This window comes from Mauremys reevesii, linkage group 1, assembly GCF_016161935.1.
Source record: "Mauremys reevesii isolate NIE-2019 linkage group 1, ASM1616193v1, whole genome shotgun sequence".
NCBI classification, from domain to species: Eukaryota; Metazoa; Chordata; order Testudines; family Geoemydidae; genus Mauremys; species Mauremys reevesii.
The window spans coordinates 127,084,210-127,104,851 of NC_052623.1; the positions used below are offsets into that span (position 1 = coordinate 127,084,210).

At 42.6% G+C, this 20,642-nt stretch overlaps 1 protein-coding gene across 2 annotated transcripts; it reads left to right on the forward strand.

Moving 5' to 3' along the window:
- Window positions 1–3,433: 3,433 nt before the first annotated feature.
- SHOX (short stature homeobox) lies at window positions 3,434–15,084 on the forward strand. 2 transcript variants are annotated; one of them, XM_039521437.1, is made up of 5 exons: window positions 3,434–3,850; window positions 7,195–7,403; window positions 11,505–11,562; window positions 11,694–11,785; window positions 14,028–15,084. In XM_039521437.1, exons 1-5 carry the CDS (start codon window positions 3,577–3,579, stop codon window positions 14,271–14,273), a joined length of 879 nt encoding a protein of 292 aa, XP_039377371.1. In that variant the 5' UTR covers window positions 3,434–3,576; the 3' UTR covers window positions 14,274–15,084. The 2 variants fall into 2 exon arrangements, with proteins under 2 accessions (XP_039377371.1, XP_039377376.1); XM_039521442.1 differs by having other exon boundaries at window positions 3,438–3,850; window positions 11,694–11,782.
- Window positions 15,085–20,642: the final 5,558 nt, after the last annotated feature.

Genomic DNA, 20,642 nt, shown 5'->3' on the forward strand with positions numbered 1-20,642 from the left:
AAGCTTAAATCAGGGGGTACAACGCACTGGTGCTTTAGATTTGCCCTCCTTTGTGCTTTGTGGAACGGGGGCCCTGGGATCCCAGTCGCCCAGACACCAAGACATCCAGAAAGCACAACTTGTTAGACAAGAGTTTTCAGGTCCGTTTCAAAACGCCTAATTTAAAGTTAAAACGGTGTTTAGATTCTTTTGTTTCCAGGCTGTTCTAGGGAGTTTAGTGCCGGATCAGGCAAAGGGGTTTGTGTGGCAATAAAACCTCCCTCTTTCTGAATTTGCAGCGATTTAAAAGGTTGTGATGGAGTCAAAGTTTCGCCTCTTTATTATTCTTAACTCCATTGGAAGTGATTATTTTTCGCGAAGGAACGTCACCCACTTTTTATCAGTGAGATTTGAATGTGACTAGCAGTTAACAATTTAAGAGGATATTATGCTCTGAAGAGAACGTGCAGTGTGTCAAAACAGGACCGTGCGTGCGTGCACCCACTGAATGTGTCTAGGTAAGGTACCCCTGGCGAGCGTAGGGGTTTACACAGCAAAACATGTCTCGGATAGCAGATTAGCTCCTTCTCCACAGGCATGTTTGCCAATGTTTCTCAAAAGCTGCTGCGTCTGGCTGTCTGGGAGACTAGGATGTTGTGTGGGAGCAATGCACGGAATAGTTGGCGCTTCCCCCATTAAAAGTCAAACGCCTCGACTTTCCTAACTCTGAGAAAGTCCACAAGTTCAGAAAGACTAGCAAACTCCCAAGCTGTATGATGCACGTTCCTCTCTGCCAATACTGGGTCAAATAGTTAAACTGACTTTAAGTAGCCCAATGAAATAGTGGCACATGTTTATCGTATGCAGATTTTTAATTACCTCATGTAAAAGTCAAAATCTGTGGGGCAAATCGACGAAACTATGTGTTCTAGGGGACGCTCATAAAACGTGTCACTGGAAACAATATGGACTGTCTCCCTCCGGTTTATTTCAGAAGGGCTCTGATAGAAAACTGCCGAGTTCTTGGCACTGTGGCACCTCCATATCCAGGTCTGCATTTCTGTTAAGATGCCCGAAGCAAACCCCGGGCCACTTGCCCAGTAAAGGACGGAGCAACCTGAGGACCTGGTGGGTTTGAAGAACGCATGAGGTGGGGAGAGGGTTACTATCCCGGGACGTCGTCCTTCCCTTCAGAGCCAGGGGAAGAAAACAGAACACGAGGATCAAAATAGGGCTAAAGGGGGGGTTATTGCAAACTATCCCAGATAATGTAACTAAACTGGAACTATGGGAGACCGGGGCTATGAAACACCGACGTTCAAACTGGAAGGAGGGCGTGGGAACAAATATTTACCCCAACTATTTACCCTTAATTTGAGAGACAATTTGTCTGTTAATGCGGACGGGTATCCATAATTAAGGAGTCGAGGGGTTTGGAAAGTTTCATTGATGTACAAAATTGCAGCTCAGGAAAGTTCATACGGCTCACGACCTAGGGAGTGAGTAAGACACGTGGAAACTGCGTTCTAAGACCATCCTTGCCAAATCCTCTCCTTTTCCATAAAGAAGAGTTTAACTTTGGAATATCTATTCGAATAGGTACCTGTGTGTGTTTTACTAGAAACCTAATCTAAAAAAAAGTGGGTCTATATATGTTAGCAATATATATATTTAAATATATATAATATATATATAAAATCAAGGTATTTTGACTATATCTTTTTATCCAGAAATAGGCAATTTCCATTTATTATTGACAGGGTTCCGTGGGATATATATTAGGAACTCGGATCTGATTGGCTTGGGCGAAGACAAGATCTGTTTGTTAAATTCTAAGGCTTCAGTTGGCTCCCTCTCTTGTTAAATGAACTCTATAGGTAGGAGGCTACTGAGACGCAACAATACAATAAATGTCAGGGATATCGGCAGTGCCAAGATCAAACGATCAATCCTCGTCCCCTTGATAATCATTTTAAAATCACACAGGGGGAATTGATTTTTTTAAAGTGCTTTATTAATTGTTTCCTCGATGTTCTTTTCTCCTCCTGCGGAGGTGTTAACTCCAGAGTGTGTGTGGGGGGGTGGGGGAGAGGCGTGCACCCCTGGATTAATTAAACACATTTGTATCGTTTTAATGCTCTGTTAATTTTCAGAGCAATCACACACTTTCCTGGAATGGAAACAATGGTCTCTGACTCACGCAAGGAGATATCGTTTGGATAAAATTCAGAGCAGAGGGTGGGCATGATGATGTGATTTGATTAACTAATGCTCCCGATGAGGACCTGACACAAGAAAATGCAAAATGAACGCCAGTGGTAACTAGAAATTCCCCCAAATGCCAAATCCTTTGTGTTAAGTCCAAAGGGGGGTGGGGGTGGGGGGGAGATCAGCTTTATATTCCGATCGAATTGTGCAGAGAGGAGTTAGAAATGTCACTGCTATTATCTGGACATTACATTCAGGCGGTTATTCCAACTTACAGGGTGGTAATTATGACACGGTGCACAACAAAAATAACCGCCCACCATGGATAAGATGGAAAAATTAGTGACAGCTCCATCTTAAATACGACAATAGTCGTTTAGCTTTAAAAATGTAGACAAATCTAATATTCTATTTGATGTGTACAAACAGGACCACTCCTGCTAACAAATCACCCTTCAATACCACTCATCAGGACAGGTTTGCATTAGACAAAAATTAGACATTTTTAGATCCTGAATTTCCCAGAAAACATCTTCGGGCAACATAATAGCATTAGCCAGAAAACAGATCCTGTAATGTTTACACGCATCTGGAGGTGCCTGTACCTATAGGCAAAAACTGATAAGGACCTCAGAGATTTACAACAACCAGCTTCACTGAAAGAAGTGTTTTTCTCCGCAATAGACAACACTTTAAAACAACATTTATGTTCACTGAATAATTTGACAATTTTTAATTAAAACAGAAAATCGTCATCACGTAGAAGCATAAATATTATAGCAAATGCACATATCCAGCTTGTATTAATTACCTTTTTATTGAACAATCATTTTATTTGCCCATTGATATCTATACATTTAATTGCAAGAACAGATTTATTTGATTAGCTAGGTCCGTTTTTACTCACAGTGTTGGTAAGCTTAGGATGTCCTTACAATCAATAAAGTCTTCCTTGACTTTCATTTCTGCAACCCATTTACAGAATGCAGATACCTGGTTTTGTGTTTTCTCTTTCCCCCCTTTTATTTCTCTCTCTCTCTTTCTTTTCGCTTGTGCTCTTTGCCTCCCTAAATCAAGGTGCAAAGATGCCAAACAGTGATGAAATGAAAAGAAAGCCAATTGCTGGACTGAGGTGGGGGAGATAGCTGCTAGGAGTCCGCCTGCGACTATGGAGCAGTCAGTAATTGCTGGAGACAGGGAAAGCTGGGGGTTGGGCTGAGGTAGCCATGTATAAATAGTGTGATCTCAAATTGAAAGGCATAAATAACAGCAGGAGTGATCTAACTCAATACAGCCCATCTTCTACGTGCAAAAAAAAAGCGGGCAGAGGACGGCCAGATCTCCTACTGAAAACAAGTGGATCTCTGTGGATAAGATCGCCGGGCAGCCATGGAAGAACTTACAGCTTTTGTATCCAAATCTTTTGACCAGAAAAGCAAAGAGAGCAGCAGCAGCAGTAGCAGCAGCAGCAAGAAGGAGACTATCACGTACAGGGAAGTTTTGGAGAGTGGGTTGGCTCGATCTAGGGAGCTTGGAAACTCTGACACTAACCTGCAGGACATTACTGAGAGCAGCAACCATTGCCCGGTGCATCTTTTCAAGGACCACGTAGAGAGTGACAAGGACAAACTGAAAGAGTTCAGCACGGGCAGGACTTCGGAAGGTAAGCACCGTGCAGGCGGCAGCCCCCTCCGCAAAGCCGGCTCCACGCCGGGAGCCTTCCTCTCCCTCTTTCCACACTGCGGCCCTTCCGCTTTGCCGGTCGCCTTAAATGAGGGGTGAAATTCAATTAATTGAAACCGATGCGTCCCGATGAGAGCACAAGCTCATCCGTTTCATGCCTTTGTGTGTGCGCGCGTGTGCGTGTGTGTAGAGGGAGAGATTTGGTTTAACCGTGAAAGATAAAGTAGTCACTTTAGTTTAGCCAGATCCCCTCATTTAAATCGGAAGTCGGACAGATTCTAAGTGCCTTAACAATGCTCTGTACGGGGGAGAAGTTCCATGTGTAGGAAAATGAGGAAATCTTGTCAAGGGAGTTTTAATGTATCAGAAGACATGTTCTTCCTGTTTCCGGGCCATCAGGATGCTGCTTCTTCTGGGAGAAAGCTGGACCTTAAGGCGCTGCCTTTGGACAATTTTGTATTTCAGAACACAGATCAGTCAGTAGATTGTTTTCCGATATATGTGGGTAGTGAGAAGTCACAAAGCAGCATAGCTCGGCGTGTACTCTAAGGGGCAGATAATCATGGAGCCAGAGAAACATTCCAAGCCTTGTATACATATGCTGTCATCAGGTTCAGGACATTCAGTCCTGTCGGGCAATCTCACCTTTGTCAAACTAGTTTCATCTCTACGTCCCTAGCCGCTATCGAATTTTAAAACATTAGTACTTTGTCTTTCATTCATTCACACACACACACAGACACACACAAAACATGGGGGGAACAAAACGCTGAGAAAGTGTCTCCGGGCAAGTTGGACAGGTCGACCTATCCAGGGAGCTACTAGGCTACACCTGGCGATAATAAAAATCGTTGAATTGGTTTGTGAACAACAACTAACCTTTCAATTAAAAAACAACAACAACAACAAGACAAAAAAACCCGTTTAATGAAACGCTGACTGAAAGACATATAGTCTATATAGACATATAGAATTCATAGTCAAAACCCCATATATAATAATTTTTAGAATAATTCTTTTTTAAGTTAAACATTCTTTAAGTGTTATAATGCATACAGAAGTATATTTCACTTAGCACTTCGCTATTTTTATTTTTAATGATCAAGATTACAAAGCATGGACACCATTTATAGACATGATCCAAAGAGGAAGTCTTATTAAAACGAAACCCGGATATTGTTCAAAACTCCTTTTTTTTTGTTCTGTGCATATAAATGCTAGACTGTTTATCTAATCTAATCAGTCCATGTATAGAGGGGTGGGGTGGAGGTGAGAGGGCGGAGTTGTGCAAGATGAGGTGTTTGTGACAACTTCTGTTCAGGTGAGGATTCAGTCTAATTTCAATATGCTATTCCAATCCCACCGATCTGACTATCCAATATTTTGTATGCACTGTGGGCACGCTTGACTCTCTGCAGAACATACATCTACCACAAAACGCAGATTATCTTTCTACAGGGCTCATCTTTATTTATTCATTTAGTCAGAAATATCTTATTTAAATACGGCTTCATGAAAACCATACACATTACAATGAGGAATGAGGGCCATACGCCTCTTTTCGGCAAAGGGCACGCAAACTTGGAAGTGTTAAGCAATCGAACAGCAGTCTATGAGGAGGGGGCAGTGAATTGATTTGAACTGTTGTAGCTTTAAGGGAAGAAGTGAAAACAAACATTTGGATTCTGGTGCCCTTTTCCCCTTGGATTTCCACTGGCACAGACCCCGCTTCATTCAAATATTTTCATTTAGTCACCATATATTTTCTTGGCGGGTGCGGGGGAGAAATACAATTCAACATTATCTCTGAATATTTATTCTCACTCCCAGCCCCACACTGGTTGTGAGGTGGATCAGAACAAAAGAAGCAACTGGGCTGGGGGGGGGGAAGAAATAACTTGTTGGGACTCCTTAATTGGCGGGCCATGGAACAATCTGGGAAATCTTTTCGAGGCTATACAGTCAGGGTTGGTCGAGGATATGCTGCTGGCTGGCACAAGCGTGATTAAAATAGACACCCTTTGCTGATCTAATGGCCTTGGTCATTTTCCTTATGATGATTAAAAGAGGATTTGCGCTCTAGGTCTCTTTTCCACAACATGCCAGAAAGAAAACGCGGGGGTTTGTTTTTGGCCTCCTTATGTTTTCCCCTCTTCAGTGTAAATCTCCACATGCATCAGCTCAGGTTATAAACGCTCCCCCGCCCCTGGCACCTTCTTTTCTAGCGATTTCCCCAAAGGCGGGCAAAATAGGGGTGAGGAGCTAGAGAGGAAGCAAGTTATTCCTTGATGGGTGGGCACTGTGGGGGGGGGGGGTCTGCTTCCCCTCCCCACCCATGTAACAAGGCCAGATTCTTTCAGCGACACAGAAGGATGAGCAGCCCCCGCCAACAGCTTGGTGTTTGAGTTTTCCCCAGGTATCATTTTTGGCGAAGCGGCCCAGGCCCGTGTAACTAAACAATGGACAATTTCTCTTACCACGCAAATGTTTTGCCTTCACCCCAACAGCGGTGGGCAATGCCCTGCATAACAGCATTTACTTCTAAAGCAAACAGCACCGCAGAGCTCCCCCTCCCCACGCCCCTTTCCACTGGCTCTACATAGTGTTAGCAGAATGATTTCCCAATATTCGTCTGCGACACTTCGTAAACTGCAGTTACCAGCGGATAATAGGTGCTGGTTAGTGACTTGTTTTTAAATGGACCTCACATGGCGAAATTAACCGGCTAACCAACCCCCCCCCCCCTCCAAGCCACTTTTTCCCTCTCCTTTGCTGTTCCTGAAACAGTGGCTCAGACCCTCCTGCTATTTAAACCGAGCGATGGCGGGACCCAGTGATTAAATATTTTGCAGCATTCCCCTAGAGTGCAGCTGTATTTTGGGGCCCGACACTGCAGTCTTCACTCAGGCATAACTTCCACTGTAGTCCACTGGAGTAACATCCCTGACATGGCTCTGTGATGGTGTGTTTTTCTTTTTCTGTTCCAATCGATTGCTTACGCTTTCCCTACATTGTTGCTCTAGTTGGGTGAGAGGGTGTAGCTAGTGCTAGAAGATGTACGTTGCCATGGGATGGGGATACATAATACATATTTCCCTATAAAGACACACAAAAACTGCCCTCCCTTCACCGCCCCTCTCCCCCGAAGCAAAAATTCTGTGCGTGACAACATGGGAGTGATTCTGTTTAATGGCACTTTCATCTAGTATAGAATCAGGTTAGGGAAGAGGAGAGGAAAAGAGAAACTAGTCTCCTGTGCAAAAGAAACTTTTGTGAGATACTAAAGCAAAGCTCTGTGTCCCCCGCTCACCCCCCACCCGGCAGGGATCTACGAGTGCAAAGAGAAGAGGGAAGACGTGAAATCAGAAGATGAAGATGGACAGACCAAGCTCAAACAGAGGAGAAGCAGAACCAATTTCACACTAGAGCAGCTGAATGAGCTGGAAAGACTTTTTGATGAGACTCACTATCCAGATGCCTTCATGAGGGAGGAACTAAGCCAGAGGCTGGGACTCTCTGAAGCTAGAGTTCAGGTAAGAGAAAGACTCTTGCATTATGTTCCTGGAAATGTCCTCACCTCAGTTCCTGACTGCCAGTGATTCTAGCACAGTGCCCTGTTTCATTCAAAGCAGGAGAGGTGAAAGCAGAAACGACACGTCTGATGGGAAGCTGTTTGTATTTCCGGTGTACTTGTTCTGCTAAATATATTTCTTAAACTCCTCCATTGCTGCCTTTAATGGGCACGTTTTTAGTAATTAATTAATAACATAATGAAGTGCTTTTGCAAACTCATCTGATCACTCAATATCCTTTCCCTTAATCCTCATCTTTTCCTTTCTCCCTGCTCTCTTTTTATGGGGACGTTATAAAAAAATCAGAAAACAATTGTCATGGATAAGGCTAGACAGTTTGGGTGCTTTGGGACTGGATTATCTAGAGCCGGGGGAAAGGTGCTCCCATCTGACTCGCATAGCAAGCATATGAATTCATTGCACCCCATCTGGTATATTTCCCCCCTCTGCCTTTTTTTTAAAGTCTCATAATCCTTAGACATGGCCACAAAAATATGGCAATCAAAACCTCGCAGAATTGCTCATTGTGTCTTCGAATCGATTTAAAAAAAATATTTTAACTTTCTCCTTGAGAGCCACGGTGGGAGAAAAAAAAAGAACTAAATAGGGAATCCATTCCAAAAGCAAATGTCATGTAAAAAAGAATTAATAAGATCAACCTGTGGATCTCTGAGCAAGAGCACAGGGCGAAGAAATTTAAAGAAAAACTCTTATCAGCTTATTATTCTCTACGTGGCTAACAGAGGAAATACATCCTCTTACCTTTTAATCTCATCAGTTTCTCTGAAGAAAAATTACTATTTGTATATATGCATATATATGTAAATATACACACTAGGCTTCGGAGAGCAGAGGGATTCTCTTTGTTTCTTCCCGTTAAATATTATAAACGCCTAGTCTTTGGAAAGCAAAGAAGGAGAATCTGTGCCTTCCAAATCCTTCCAGTACTTATCTGAGTAAGTGGCTATCCAGCTTTAAATAAGTACCTCCTTGAGGCATTTCCCGAAATAAATAGTGTGGCTAGTTATTTTTTTCTCAGCTGTGGGGTCTTTCTGTATAAAACAAGCTGGAGAAGGGACCTTGGCGTGTATGCCTTAAAAAGGGAGACTTCTAGGGGAATATTGTAGGGGTTGAAAGGGCTGGTGGCCTACATTCTCCTGGAAGATTGATCTAACCGCACCATATAAATTAATGAAAAGATTAAACTTTTGCTGAAGGGGACATCAAATCTTATGTCATCTTCCCAGATCTTCTTGCTTTGGCTCTGTAATATCTTTCCAGGGCCTTGATGTACTGTTTCTATAAAAATAAATTACTTGTAATTGAATTCTCCACTCTTTCTTTCAAGTAGTTTATTACTGAGTAGCAGCACCTTAACAGGATGTTCATAGTTACAGCAAAATCGGTGCTTCAAGAGCGTGTAGATCTTGAAATACCACACCAAAAATAAAATATAAAAAATGGTGATATTGATTCAGGTGGGAGTTATAAACAAGACAAAATTTCATGTCTTTATTTTTTAAAAAAGAGGATGGCATGAAAAAGGCTGGTAATAGTAATGTAAAAAAAAGAGAAATAGGAAGGGAGAGCGTTTAGATAAGATAATTAATTGAAAAAAAACAGAGGACTCAATATAGTTAAAAATAGGGAGTAGAAAAAAGAAAGGAGAAAAGGAAGGATATTTTAATACTTCCAGAACTGTTCTCTAATCCCTGTCTGCACCGCCTGTCCCTTGTTGTTAAAGGATATAGTTTCAATTTAGTGTGGAAATTTGCTGTAAATAAATTGAAGCTCCTATGGTAGCTAGTCCTTATTAACCTTTTATTTTTAGTGTTGTACTGGAAACTCATATCACCCAGCTGTCAGGGTTATAATTGAAAGTTATGAGACCATAGTGAGGAGCAGGCAGTAATTCAATTACAACAAATATCTTTGGGTTTATGGTGCAGGGCTAAATTAAATGTCATTATTCACTGTCTCTAATGGAAATCAAAAGGAAATCAGATTAGAGCATTTGTGAAAGAAATCACTGAGTGATCCTTAATGAAGAAATAACTGTCTAAAACAGTGTACTGTGCTTTACTTAGCATATTCATGACTAATTGGAATTGATCGTGAATCACACCAAGCCTGATTTATTATCGCTTAACGCAGTGGCTAATTCATCACTTTTATTCCTCTTAACCTTATTTTTCATAGCTAAAGGGAAAGGGCACTTCGTTTTGCAGATTTAAATATAATTTTTGTTTGAAGGATATTCTGATTTGCAGGGGAAGTTGTTTACACGCTGCTTAAATTCCTCATGACGATTTAAACTCCGTCGCCAAAAAAACAAAAAGACAGCCAGATTTCATGCAACGATCACAGCCGTACCAAATACAGCGTGGTCGCTGCATCACAGGTCCTCACCCGAAATTGCAGTAGCTTGGTACAAAGTTTTAAATGTCTATTATTGGGGTATATTTTTGGTTTGAAAACTACGATTTTTCAGTAGCCTGTAGTTCAAGAAAGCAGAGTGACAATAATACGAAGCCAAGCTGGCGTGAGTTTGAAAGGCAGATACTTTATTAGCACACGGAAAGGTCGTGCTCTTGAAAAATCCACGTTACAGTTTTCAGTTATACCCGTAGCTAGGGTTTGCTCAGCTGAAGAGTACTCGCTATTATTCACGCGATCATCTAGCGACCCTGAGCACAAAGAATTGCGCTCCAGAGTGGAGAAGGCCAATTCCTACTTAAGAAAATCACTGAGGTACCCTGGGTAATTAATGCCTTTGGAAGCCTTTCTCTGCACTAATTACTCCGTTGTAAATGACCATCATTAAGGCAATTGAAGAAAGCTTGAAGGGAAAACTTGATGTAGGAAGTGCAGTTAGTATTAATTAACCGTATGATCACTTGGCAAGTGTAAGAACATCAAAGGTTGAAGGTGTTTCTTAGCTACAAGATTTTATCAGCACCGCAAATCAATGTTTGTCCACATTTAGTAGGTTTCGTGTAAGAATAAAACTGAGCAAAAACATTTGAATCTGCGCGTCTGACAATCAACTCAACTCACTTTATTAAACTAGCCATTTGAGAAGGGAGAGGAAACAATAAACTCAAACGTTTGAAATACTCTCGAATAGAAGTCAAAGAGAAACAATGACAACTGGATTTTCGCATTTGTTTAACAGTTATAATTACTGGAATTAGATAAGGATTATTGGATTATAGATATTTTCCTGGTGGTAGTATAAATAATTCCTTAAATCCAAATCTGGAAAGAGTCTGTTATTGCCTGCAAGTAAGAACATTAAAACGTCAGTAGGAACATTAAAAAAATAAAAAGTTAATGTAATGGAGAATAATTCAGTCCATTTGCCCAAGTCTGGATTTATTATTTTATGTGAGACCTTAAAATCTCTCAAACCCCATAAAACTGAAGTTTTGGAATGGAACAGATAATCCAATTGGTAACAGATTTTATGGGCTAGAAATCGAGCACTGAAGCTTGACAAAATGTAAAATGTTAGTGGTTTGGCTTAAATATGACAAGAAAAAGACTGATAGATCCATCATGAAGGGAGATCGGTGAGGGACACAATTTTGCTATTTGCTTTACCAATCGCGACTGCTCACCCTCTATGGGTGGCACAAGGGAGTGAAAGCCTTGAATCCTGCAAGCCTGGGGAATACTGGGGCCGTGGGTTTAGAAAGAGGGCCACGGTTCCAGTGTTTGTTTTCAGGACTGTAGAGGCTTTACGGTCACGTTTGATGTGCTGGCCAGGCTCGATCCACTGGCAATCAAAAAAGGAGGAGAACGAGTGTTGGTTGTTTTTTTGGTGTCGGTCCCACGTTCTCTAAGCCAGTCTAACAGGAGTGTAAGAGCCATAATCACTCACACAACGCGCAGTGGCCACTCAGTAGCCTTGTGTGTGTGTGTGTGTGTGTGTGTGTGTGTGTGTGTGTGTTTGTTTTATACACATCATTAAAATTATACGAACTGCTTGGACTCCGCTTGCTAGTCCCGCGTCTCAGCAGCTGTCTGTCTACCTTCCTCTTTTTGTTTTTATTTTTGCAGGTCTGGTTCCAGAACAGGAGAGCAAAGTGCCGAAAGCAGGAGAATCAGATGCATAAAGGTGGGTCTGAGAGCCCGGATTCAGGGAGTGCATGGGTGGCATGGCCACTGAGCGCTGGAGAAGAAGGCCGGGGATGGCATGAACGGAAAGTGCCACCCACGGGGCTGACCGTGCCATGTCTCTTCTTGCAGGTGTGATCCTCGGAACTGCCAGCCATTTAGACGCCTGCCGAGTGGCCCCTTATGTGAATATGGGAGCCCTGAGGATGCCTTTCCAACAGGTAGTTCGTTTTGCTTCCCGTTAAACGCCTGCCCCAATGCCTGGAGCTCCTGCCTGCCCTCCTCCTCTGCTGCCCTTTCACCGCCAAAGGAGGAAGTGGGACACGTTTACAAGTGCCATTTATAGCGAAGTTGGCACGTATTAAAAGCAAGCTGTAAAACTTCAGAAGGGGCCTCTTTCCAAACACCCCCCCCTTCTCGCCTCCCCTGCTCAGGCAGAGGCAGGCGGCTGTAGGTTTGCCCCTCCTTTCCCGGTGTGCTCTGGCCTTGTGGGAGCCCCGATGCGCAAAGGAAGGAGTCAGCGGCCCAGCCAAACCCTCCACCCCCTGGAAGGCTCAAGTCTCCTGCGCTCAGTCGAAGGGGAGTTTGGCTGCAGGATCCGGCCCTGGCATTAGGAGAGGGAAGGGTTGGGCAGCCCTGCCCAGCATCCTCCCTCGCGGTCCCCTGATGCTGACAGAGCGCAGGACAACAGGAAGGGAAGGTGGGGAAGCCTCTTCCTTCGCGAGACGTGGGCTGTGTGTGTGCTACTGGCACTGGCCGCCCTGGAAAGGATGAAACCGGTGCATTGTGCAGCAGCCGGCTCGCTGGGCCGGGACGTGGCAAAGACGAGCCTCCCCGTTAGGAGCTGACCCTTCTCCAAGCCCAAACCCAGGGAAGGTGACTCGCCCGGAGCTGGCCTTGTCCCTGCAAAATTGACTCCACCGCGGAGAGTCCAGGAAACAAAAATGCTCCTGGCGCTGCCTGCGTCCATTTTCCTTAGTAAAACCTGGGCGCGGGGGATGATAACGCGCTGGCTTTTGCTCCCAGTTCAAGGGCTGGGCGCTCAGGTTGGCTCAAACTGTAAACCCTGTATATAATGGAAACCCCTTCAACACCCTAGTTCCAGCACCTCTATATGGGGGGAAAGTTTCCCCCTTCACTGTGTCTATATATATATATATATATAGGCCCTATATTAGGCCCTATATATATATATATATATATATAGGGCCTAAGTCTGCTCCATGGGTGTAAATCAGGAGCAACCTCCTTCAAGTCAGTGGAGTTACACTGGCTTACAGCCCAGGTAACAACGGAGAAGAGCGGCAAGCCCGCCCAGATACCACTTCACAGCGCAAGCTACAGTTTGTGGCATTTCCTTTTTGTGTCTTTACATAACCGACGGAGGAATCGGTTTCCCAAAAGCAAACTAGGTAGAAGGGATAGATTAATGCTATTGATTTTTGAAAAACACATATCTTGGGGCAGAAAACCCACACCCGAGGCGGGGATCTCTCTGTCAAGCCAGTGTGTTTGTGTAAGTCTAGAAAGCTCCGAAGTAAACATTGGCGACTGGTCCCTGTTCCGAGGTTAAAGAGTTTTTAGAAAGCTATAAATAAACATCCCTAGGAAAAAATGCTATTTAGCACTTGTTGGCGCCCACGCGATGGCCAACTCATTTTTGTAAATACTGGAAGGCCTAAATATGCCTCTATTCTCTCTGTATAAGTGGTGAGCGGAGTGTTTAATATCAACCAGTCAGTTTTCGTCCAGCTTTGCAGTACCTGTTTGATTCAAGCCAGTGCCTAGCTGTCGCCTTTATTCATGCTCCCCGCATTTGCTCCGTGCAAGGGGTTAAATCGGTGACTCCAATCACAAGCCCCTTTCCCACTTGCAGCTCTGGTCCTTTCCTTGAGAACGCAGTAACTTGCACAACTGGTGCTGTGCACGGGGGAAAGGCGCTGTGCAACGTGTTCGTTTGTTCAGAGGGCTGTGGACATTGTGTCCCCCTTGAACTGCGCCGATTCGAATTCCTCGGCCCGCCGAGCCCCGCTGCGCTTTCTTGCCACAAGATCCCATCTTGTGCTGCCGGACCACGCGAGCGGCTCTGTCGCCAACGCGCAGTCACCCTTGCGGAGACAGCCGAAGTTGGATCCGCACTAAGGCTAGGCCGGATCGGCGGGCAGGCAGTCGAGGAAACGGCAAATAAACGGCTACCACTGACACCTCTGCTCAGGGCCGGTGGGTAGCGAGCGGTGAGCGGGCGCCCTGTGGATCGGCTTCATAAACCGAGTCCGTTTCCCGCCCTCGGAGCATGTGGCTCGTTGACAGCGTAGAGGACGCGCCCCGCCCGCCAGAGGCGGAGGCTGCTGCGGATAGTGCCCCGGGAGGTTGCTAATCCCCTGCCCGGGGTGGGCGAGGCGGGAGAGGGCAGCTCGTGACCCGCACCCACCTTCTCACCCGGCTCCCCTCGCTCTGCTCCCCCAGGTCCAAGCGCAGCTGCAGCTGGAAGGCGTGGCCCACGCCCACCCCCACCTCCACCCGCACCTGGCCGCCCACGCGCCCTACCTGATGTTCCCCCCGCCGCCCTTCGGACTCCCCATCGCCTCTCTGGCCGAGTCCGCCTCCGCCGCGGCGGTGGTGGCCGCTGCTGCCAAGAGCAACAGCAAGAACTCCAGCATCGCCGACCTGCGACTCAAGGCCCGGAAACATGCCGAGGCGCTGGGGCTCTGACACTGTCCGCCGTGCTGTGTGCGTGTGTGTGTGGCCAGGACTCCCGCTCCGCTCCCGCTTGCCCAGCGTGACTCTGCGGGCCCCAGGCCTGCGGGGGACCAGGGGGTGCTGGCTTTTGGCAGGCCGGCAAGTACTTTTAAAGACGATCACAACAGCTCCCTCCCGTCCCTAGTTCCTCTGTTTGGCTTCCCTCCCCCCACCCCCCTTCGCGCTCAAAGTCTGCGCAGCCGACCCGGTTCGTCTGAAGACTGAGGGGGCCTTGTCCTTTTTATTTTCCAGGCACCTAGCGCCCCACAGTTAAACCTCCCCCAGATGCAATGCTAGGGTGAGACCATCTCGGACCAGACTTAAGTCATCCGATTAAACACATACACACACGCACACACCACAAAAGTAAAGACTTTCCGGAGGATAAAGTAGGCGGGGAACTAAATCTTTAAATTATGCTAATCTGTGAACAGTAGGACATTTGGATTTTGACCCTGGCAAAAGTGATCACATCAGCGTAAGGTCATCGGCTGCCGTCAGTTCTGCGACCATGTGCATGTGTCTAACTCAACACATTTTCAAGATCGTAACATCTATTAAAACAAAACAAACAAAAACATAAAAAAGATCCTTGGGGCTGGTCTCCATTAAAGATGACATTTCTTTGTTGCCAACAGTATTATTTTCACTGCCATGAATATCTTCCATCGCTGAGGAGCTGCTGCTGAAGAACTGGTTTGAATTTAAATGTGGAATTTCAGATTTGAGGCAAGGCAGGTTTTTTTTTTCCAGAAAAAAAAAGCAGCAATAACAAAAAAAAAAAGTGCGTCTCAAATGGCTAAAAGTCTTTTGGAAGGAAGAAAAAAAACGAGACAGACTAGAATTTACTGACCATTAGTGGTGACTTGAATGATGGGAACAATATGAATGCACCTGTTTTAGCCAGAATCACCTGAATTAGCTGAGATGCATTGTGCCATAGGAGCAGGTCGACTTTCTGATTTTTTCTCCCTAATGTCTGGATCTTTGAATTGAAATCTTGCTATTTTACAGGATATAGAAAGAATGACTCACACAACAAAGATGGACATATGGTTTTAAGGCATAATACTGATGCAGCATTACTTTTAGTGAAATGCAATTAAGTGCAGTAAAGTGCAATACTGTAAATATTATAGATTAAAAAATAACCGTACATTCTTATTCTGTTAATAACCAGTTCCGCAAGAACCATAACTTAAGTCCTTTATGCTCAGACTGGGTACATTGCAGTTTAGTGCCAAAATGACAGTCCGGGTCTTCTAGGAATGGATAAAAATATATGTATCACATATGGAAAAAGATAGATACTATGATTTCTAGTCAAGTTAATGTGCCATATTTCTGGGAAGTAAGATGAAAAGCCTGTATGACATTTTTGCAATCATTTTAAGTAAAACAAAACAAAAAAAGTAAATGTTTTGTAGGGGTGGACAAGTTCAGTGTTTGCCAATTTTTCTTTTTTCCAGTTATGGAGACACCAAATACAAACTTGTCTAAGCAGCATAGCTAGTCTAAATGGGGGAAACTCCCTTGAAATTATATTACCAAAGTGTCTGGGTTTACTAACCCCCCATGTTTTTATTTGTTATGTAATTCTCTTCTAATCAATTTATTATGTTGTGGGTTTGTTTGTGAGAACAAATACTGCTCTTGTCTACTTCTAACAAGATAGCTCAATTTTTTGCCTTTGTTATCAAGGCCTGCATTCATGAAAGCTTATCCTCTCAATAGTACTGCCAGTAAGCCTGTTTTTTCTTTCTCAAGTGTATTTATCATCTAGTAATCCATTACTAATTTTGGCTTTTGCTGATATTTATCAAATCCAAATATTTCCATAGGGCAAAAAGTAATGCATTAGATCTTTTCAGTTTTAGACATTTGCATTTCCCCCCCAATTTTGATACTTTAAGACAAGCAGATTTTCTGAAACGTCAAAGTGCTGCCATTTTCCACCTATTTATTATGTGAAAAGTGGTTATATTTTGGACATGTTAGAGTTTATAAATTTTACCTGTCTTTGCTACCTCTTTGTGAAAGCCTAATATCTCTTTAAACCAAGGCCATAATGCTAATATAACATTAACCATGGCAAAGGGACATGGGGAATAAACCCAGACAATTAACAAGGTTGGAACTAAGACCAAACTTTATCTAGAAGTATAAACTTTATACTATATCATTACTATAAATAACATTTATACATTCTAAATAAAGTTTGGTCTTAGTTCCAATCTTGTTAACTATATCACATTTTACAACAAAAATAATAAATTCTTTTCCCCACAACAACTCCAGCATTTTCAACTCCATATTTTTAACATACACATAGGGAATTTCACCATAAGGAGGCACTAACCTCTAACAGATGAGCAGTTATCTGGCTACCCACAATACTGTGGGGTAGTGTGTTGCACAATATTGATGGCTAAAGGTTCAATCCTGCAGCCTTTATTTACTTGGTAAGAAACTCACCTTTGTGCAGAGGGCCAGCACAAGCTTATGCACTGCTCACATCCCATTTAAGCCCTATTTTGAGTGGTCATCAGCCATGCTCTGGGCTTCTACACAGGAGTGAATTTAAATAGTTCCAGTGACTTCAGTGAAACTTCTCAAGTGAGGCGATGCTGCAGAATTGGGCCCTGAGAGCCTTCAACCATCTTAGAAATGAAGTTATCTGCTTAACTGCACTTCCTGAAGTGTATTACATTTATAAAATATATCTGGTTACATTTTGAGAACAGTTGCCTACTAACAAGTTGACTTTTGGTGTTATACTGAATACCAGCACAGTAAGAACTTTCATATGCCAGTCAGATTTCTCCAAATTTGTCTGGGTTGGTGTTACTCTTTTTTGCATTACTGAAGACTCTACCAGTTTCTTAAGACTGGTTAATCATATCAGTGGATGGCTCAGAGATATCTAAACTGCACTGGAGAACTGGAGGCAAGTGGCAGCAGCTACTAGTTTAGCAGGGTTTGAAGTAGGAACAATAGATCATCCTGGGAAAAGGGCAGGATGCCTCACTGTATCTACATGCTGCTCCTGCATTTCATTCAGCATAGCACACATGCCAGATGCAATCCTGACAAGGGAATGAAGGTGCTGCTGCCAAAACTGCTTCTGCTTTTCTTATTTCAAGAGCAGAATAGTCGCAGTGACATTGGGTCCAAAAGGCTCATTGGGTCCAGCTTTGGATGGGACATGCATTTGGCCCTCTCTTCTTTCTTCCTGGCCTTGTGAGAACTCCTGCTTCAGCTGGCACTTGTAAGGGCCAGATGCTCAGTGGGTGAAAATCAGTGCAGCTCTGTTAACCTCAATGGGACTGCCCTGATCTGCACATAGTGAGGATCTGGACCTCAATCTCTTTTCTATCTCAACCACTGTGCTCTATTCTTCTTTCATTTTATCGTGAACTTCTTCAGCAGGTAAGTGGTTGAAGATAAGACAATTAAGGTTCTGAGATATTTAGTAAAGTTAAAAGATTATCTTTACTGAATTAATTTCACAGATAGCATGAGCCTCATTTATTGGACATCAGTGGCCAGTTAGTCTTTGCATAATCTCGCATTCTGAGAAATGAGAGCTTTCCACAGATCATCAGAACAATGTGCATTGGATGGAATTCTCTTGGCGTGGGTCTTCATTTAGTGGGAACTGGCTTCTGGCAAAGGTCTTCCTCAAAAATTGGGCATGCTATTTTGAAAATAACTTGAACCACCTCAAAATAAATAATTTTTCCTAGAAACAAGTATATAAAAATTCAAAACAGGGCCCAATTAATCATACACAGCCCTTTATAATCAAAAGATGAAACTCAGCTACAGATTTTTTTTTTGAATTTTCAAAATATGCGTAAGTATTTGTATCAATTTGAATAAGCAGCTGACTCTATAACTCAGTTTTTATTGACTTGGGAACGTCAAGAAAGAAACCAACGAGATCTGATTTTTTGGCTTAGTAGGGCCATAGATGTAGTAATATTTTGGTTTATTAATCATAATCCTTAACACTTATATAATGCCTTTTATATGAAGTAGGTAAGAATTATCATCTCCATTTTACAGAGGAAGAAATTAAGGCATAGAAATTAAGGACCAGATTCTACAGTCCATAATCATATTGAATACTATTTTTTGTATTGTGGTAGCATCTACAAGCCACAATCAGGAATGGGACTCCATTGTGCTAAGCACCATCCAATCATATAACAAAAAGAGTTCCTGCACCAGAGAGTTTACCGTCTAGTACCTTACTCCAAAGGTAATATTCAGCATGATTATGGGTGACAAGCCTTAATTTGCTTTCCTAAAACCATGCAGCTACCACCCAATCGAAAGCCCCTTTCAGTCAATGGAGTTTTTCCTTTGACTTCAGTGGAGCCAGGATTTCATCCCAGGTCTCTAGTTTGTGGTGGAAATATGATTAGAACTCAGAATTTCCTAGCGCCTAATCACATGCACAATTCCCTAGAATATCCTGACTGCCAGTCTCATCTACTAACAATTTCTCACACAGACTAAACACCCCTGATGTCACTTTTGCATGCTTGTTCTGCCCTTTTTTGTTTCGACATTTGCCCATGAAATGATAAAAAAAAAAAAAAAAAAAGCCCTAGCAACATAATTTTGAGTTGACACACTGGGATCATTGATTCAAATACTTTAGTACACAGAGTCCTGTGGAAATCTGAGACAACAATAAGGATAAACACAGATTTTTTGGAGGGTGGGAGAAATTATATATGCATTCTACTCTTTTAATTATGTGAGGCAAAAGGATTGTTTCATTTCTTTTTATAGATAGTTATAACTTATGGAGACATTATTATTATGGCAGTGGCAGGATCCTCCTTTCCCCTTTCTTTCTGAGGAAATTTTACCAAAAAGTAGAAAAAATAAATGACATATTTCTGAATAAACATACTTATTTTTATAACATCTACTATCCTTGAATCACTAACCATCTTCAGCTCTGTAAAGTGACACAATCCACGTGGCTGGAGATCTTTCTTGTTGACGGTTAAAGCAGACAGTGACATGCCCACTCCTCTTCTGTAAGTAGCTTGGTAAATCCTTTATGTTGCATTCTTCCCTCAGTGTGCATGTAATTCCCATTGTGGTCACAACTCCAAGTGGCAGTGGTAATATAGTGATTTGGAAGAACCTCTGATTCAGTACCTTGAAAAACATACGATGGTTGCAGGAGGATGTGGTGACATCAACTAGGGCCTGATATTCTTTGGAGACAACAACAACAAAAAAGCCCTATATGCTGTACTAATACATATCCTCTCACTGGAACCACTGCTCAGTGTTAATGGGAGTTATATGTACCAAGAAGAAAATATAACCTTTCACTTTGTTGGTAAAATGGTGCCTCCTTTTGAGTTACTCCCTCCTTCAAAGCTGTAACCCAGGTCACATGGACACAATCCAGCTGCTTATATTATACCAGTTATTTCTTGGCAGTTGGCTTCTCTAACAAGGTCAATGATAGGCCATGGACTTCTGTGTTTGAGGCATTCTTCAAAAGAGGTACAATGTCTAATGTCCCTTGAATATTGGGTGTCCATTGGACAAGGTTTGCATTATCAGCCGGTGCCTAATTTATTAAAAGTCAGCCTAAGAATTTGCTGATTTTCAATAAAGATTAAAACTTGATGCAGTTCATACACATTTTATTGAAATTTGATATTTAATTAAAATCAGTTGAAGAATGTAGAAAATATCAAATTTTGAAGCTGAAGATATTTATTGAAAGGCAATACTTTCATGAATCTAGGTCTATGGTATGTATTAATTACATCAAAGACAGGTAAATATCTCTGTTTCTTTCTATTGATGTATGTGGATGTTTTATTTATTACTTTGAAAATTTCTAAATCTGTAATATTTTAATTATGTTGAGTGTAAATTTGACAATGCTTTGCATTTATTTTTATATTTTTTAAACCTGTTGCTTTTGCAAAATTATGAGCAGCCAGTATGGTTTACAGTACCATTGCATTGTTTTGGTTATGTATACATAGTATGTCTGAGTTTACAGACATTTCAGGGATTGCTAAAATGAAAAACTCTCCAAAACCAACTGGTCTTAAAGTTTGTACCCTTCTGTTATTGTGGAAGAAACCTTTTTTAGGTTTTGGTTATGTCAGCATGCTCCTACATGAATTCACCAGACATGTTGAGTTCCGGTTCCAGAGTGTATTATGTTGAATCACATGATATGAATGTACATCTTGTAAAAGTGAGATATGAATAAACTTATAAACATTTGTAATCATGTGTTAAAGAATACTCAAAATAACTGATGCCAAAGTGATTATTTAATAGTGGACC

Excerpts from the sequence above, each read along its gene's own strand:
- SHOX (XM_039521437.1), top strand. The coding sequence starts at position 3,577 with ATGGAAGAACTTACAGCTTTTGTATCCAAATCTTTTGACCAGAAAAGC. Across the intron at positions 3,851-7,194 it reads CACGGGCAGGACTTCGGAAG|GGATCTACGAGTGCAAAGAG; the intron begins GTAAGCACCGTG and ends CCCACCCGGCAG. Across the intron at positions 11,786-14,027 it reads GGATGCCTTTCCAACAGGTA|GTCCAAGCGCAGCTGCAGCT; the intron begins GTTCGTTTTGCT and ends CTGCTCCCCCAG.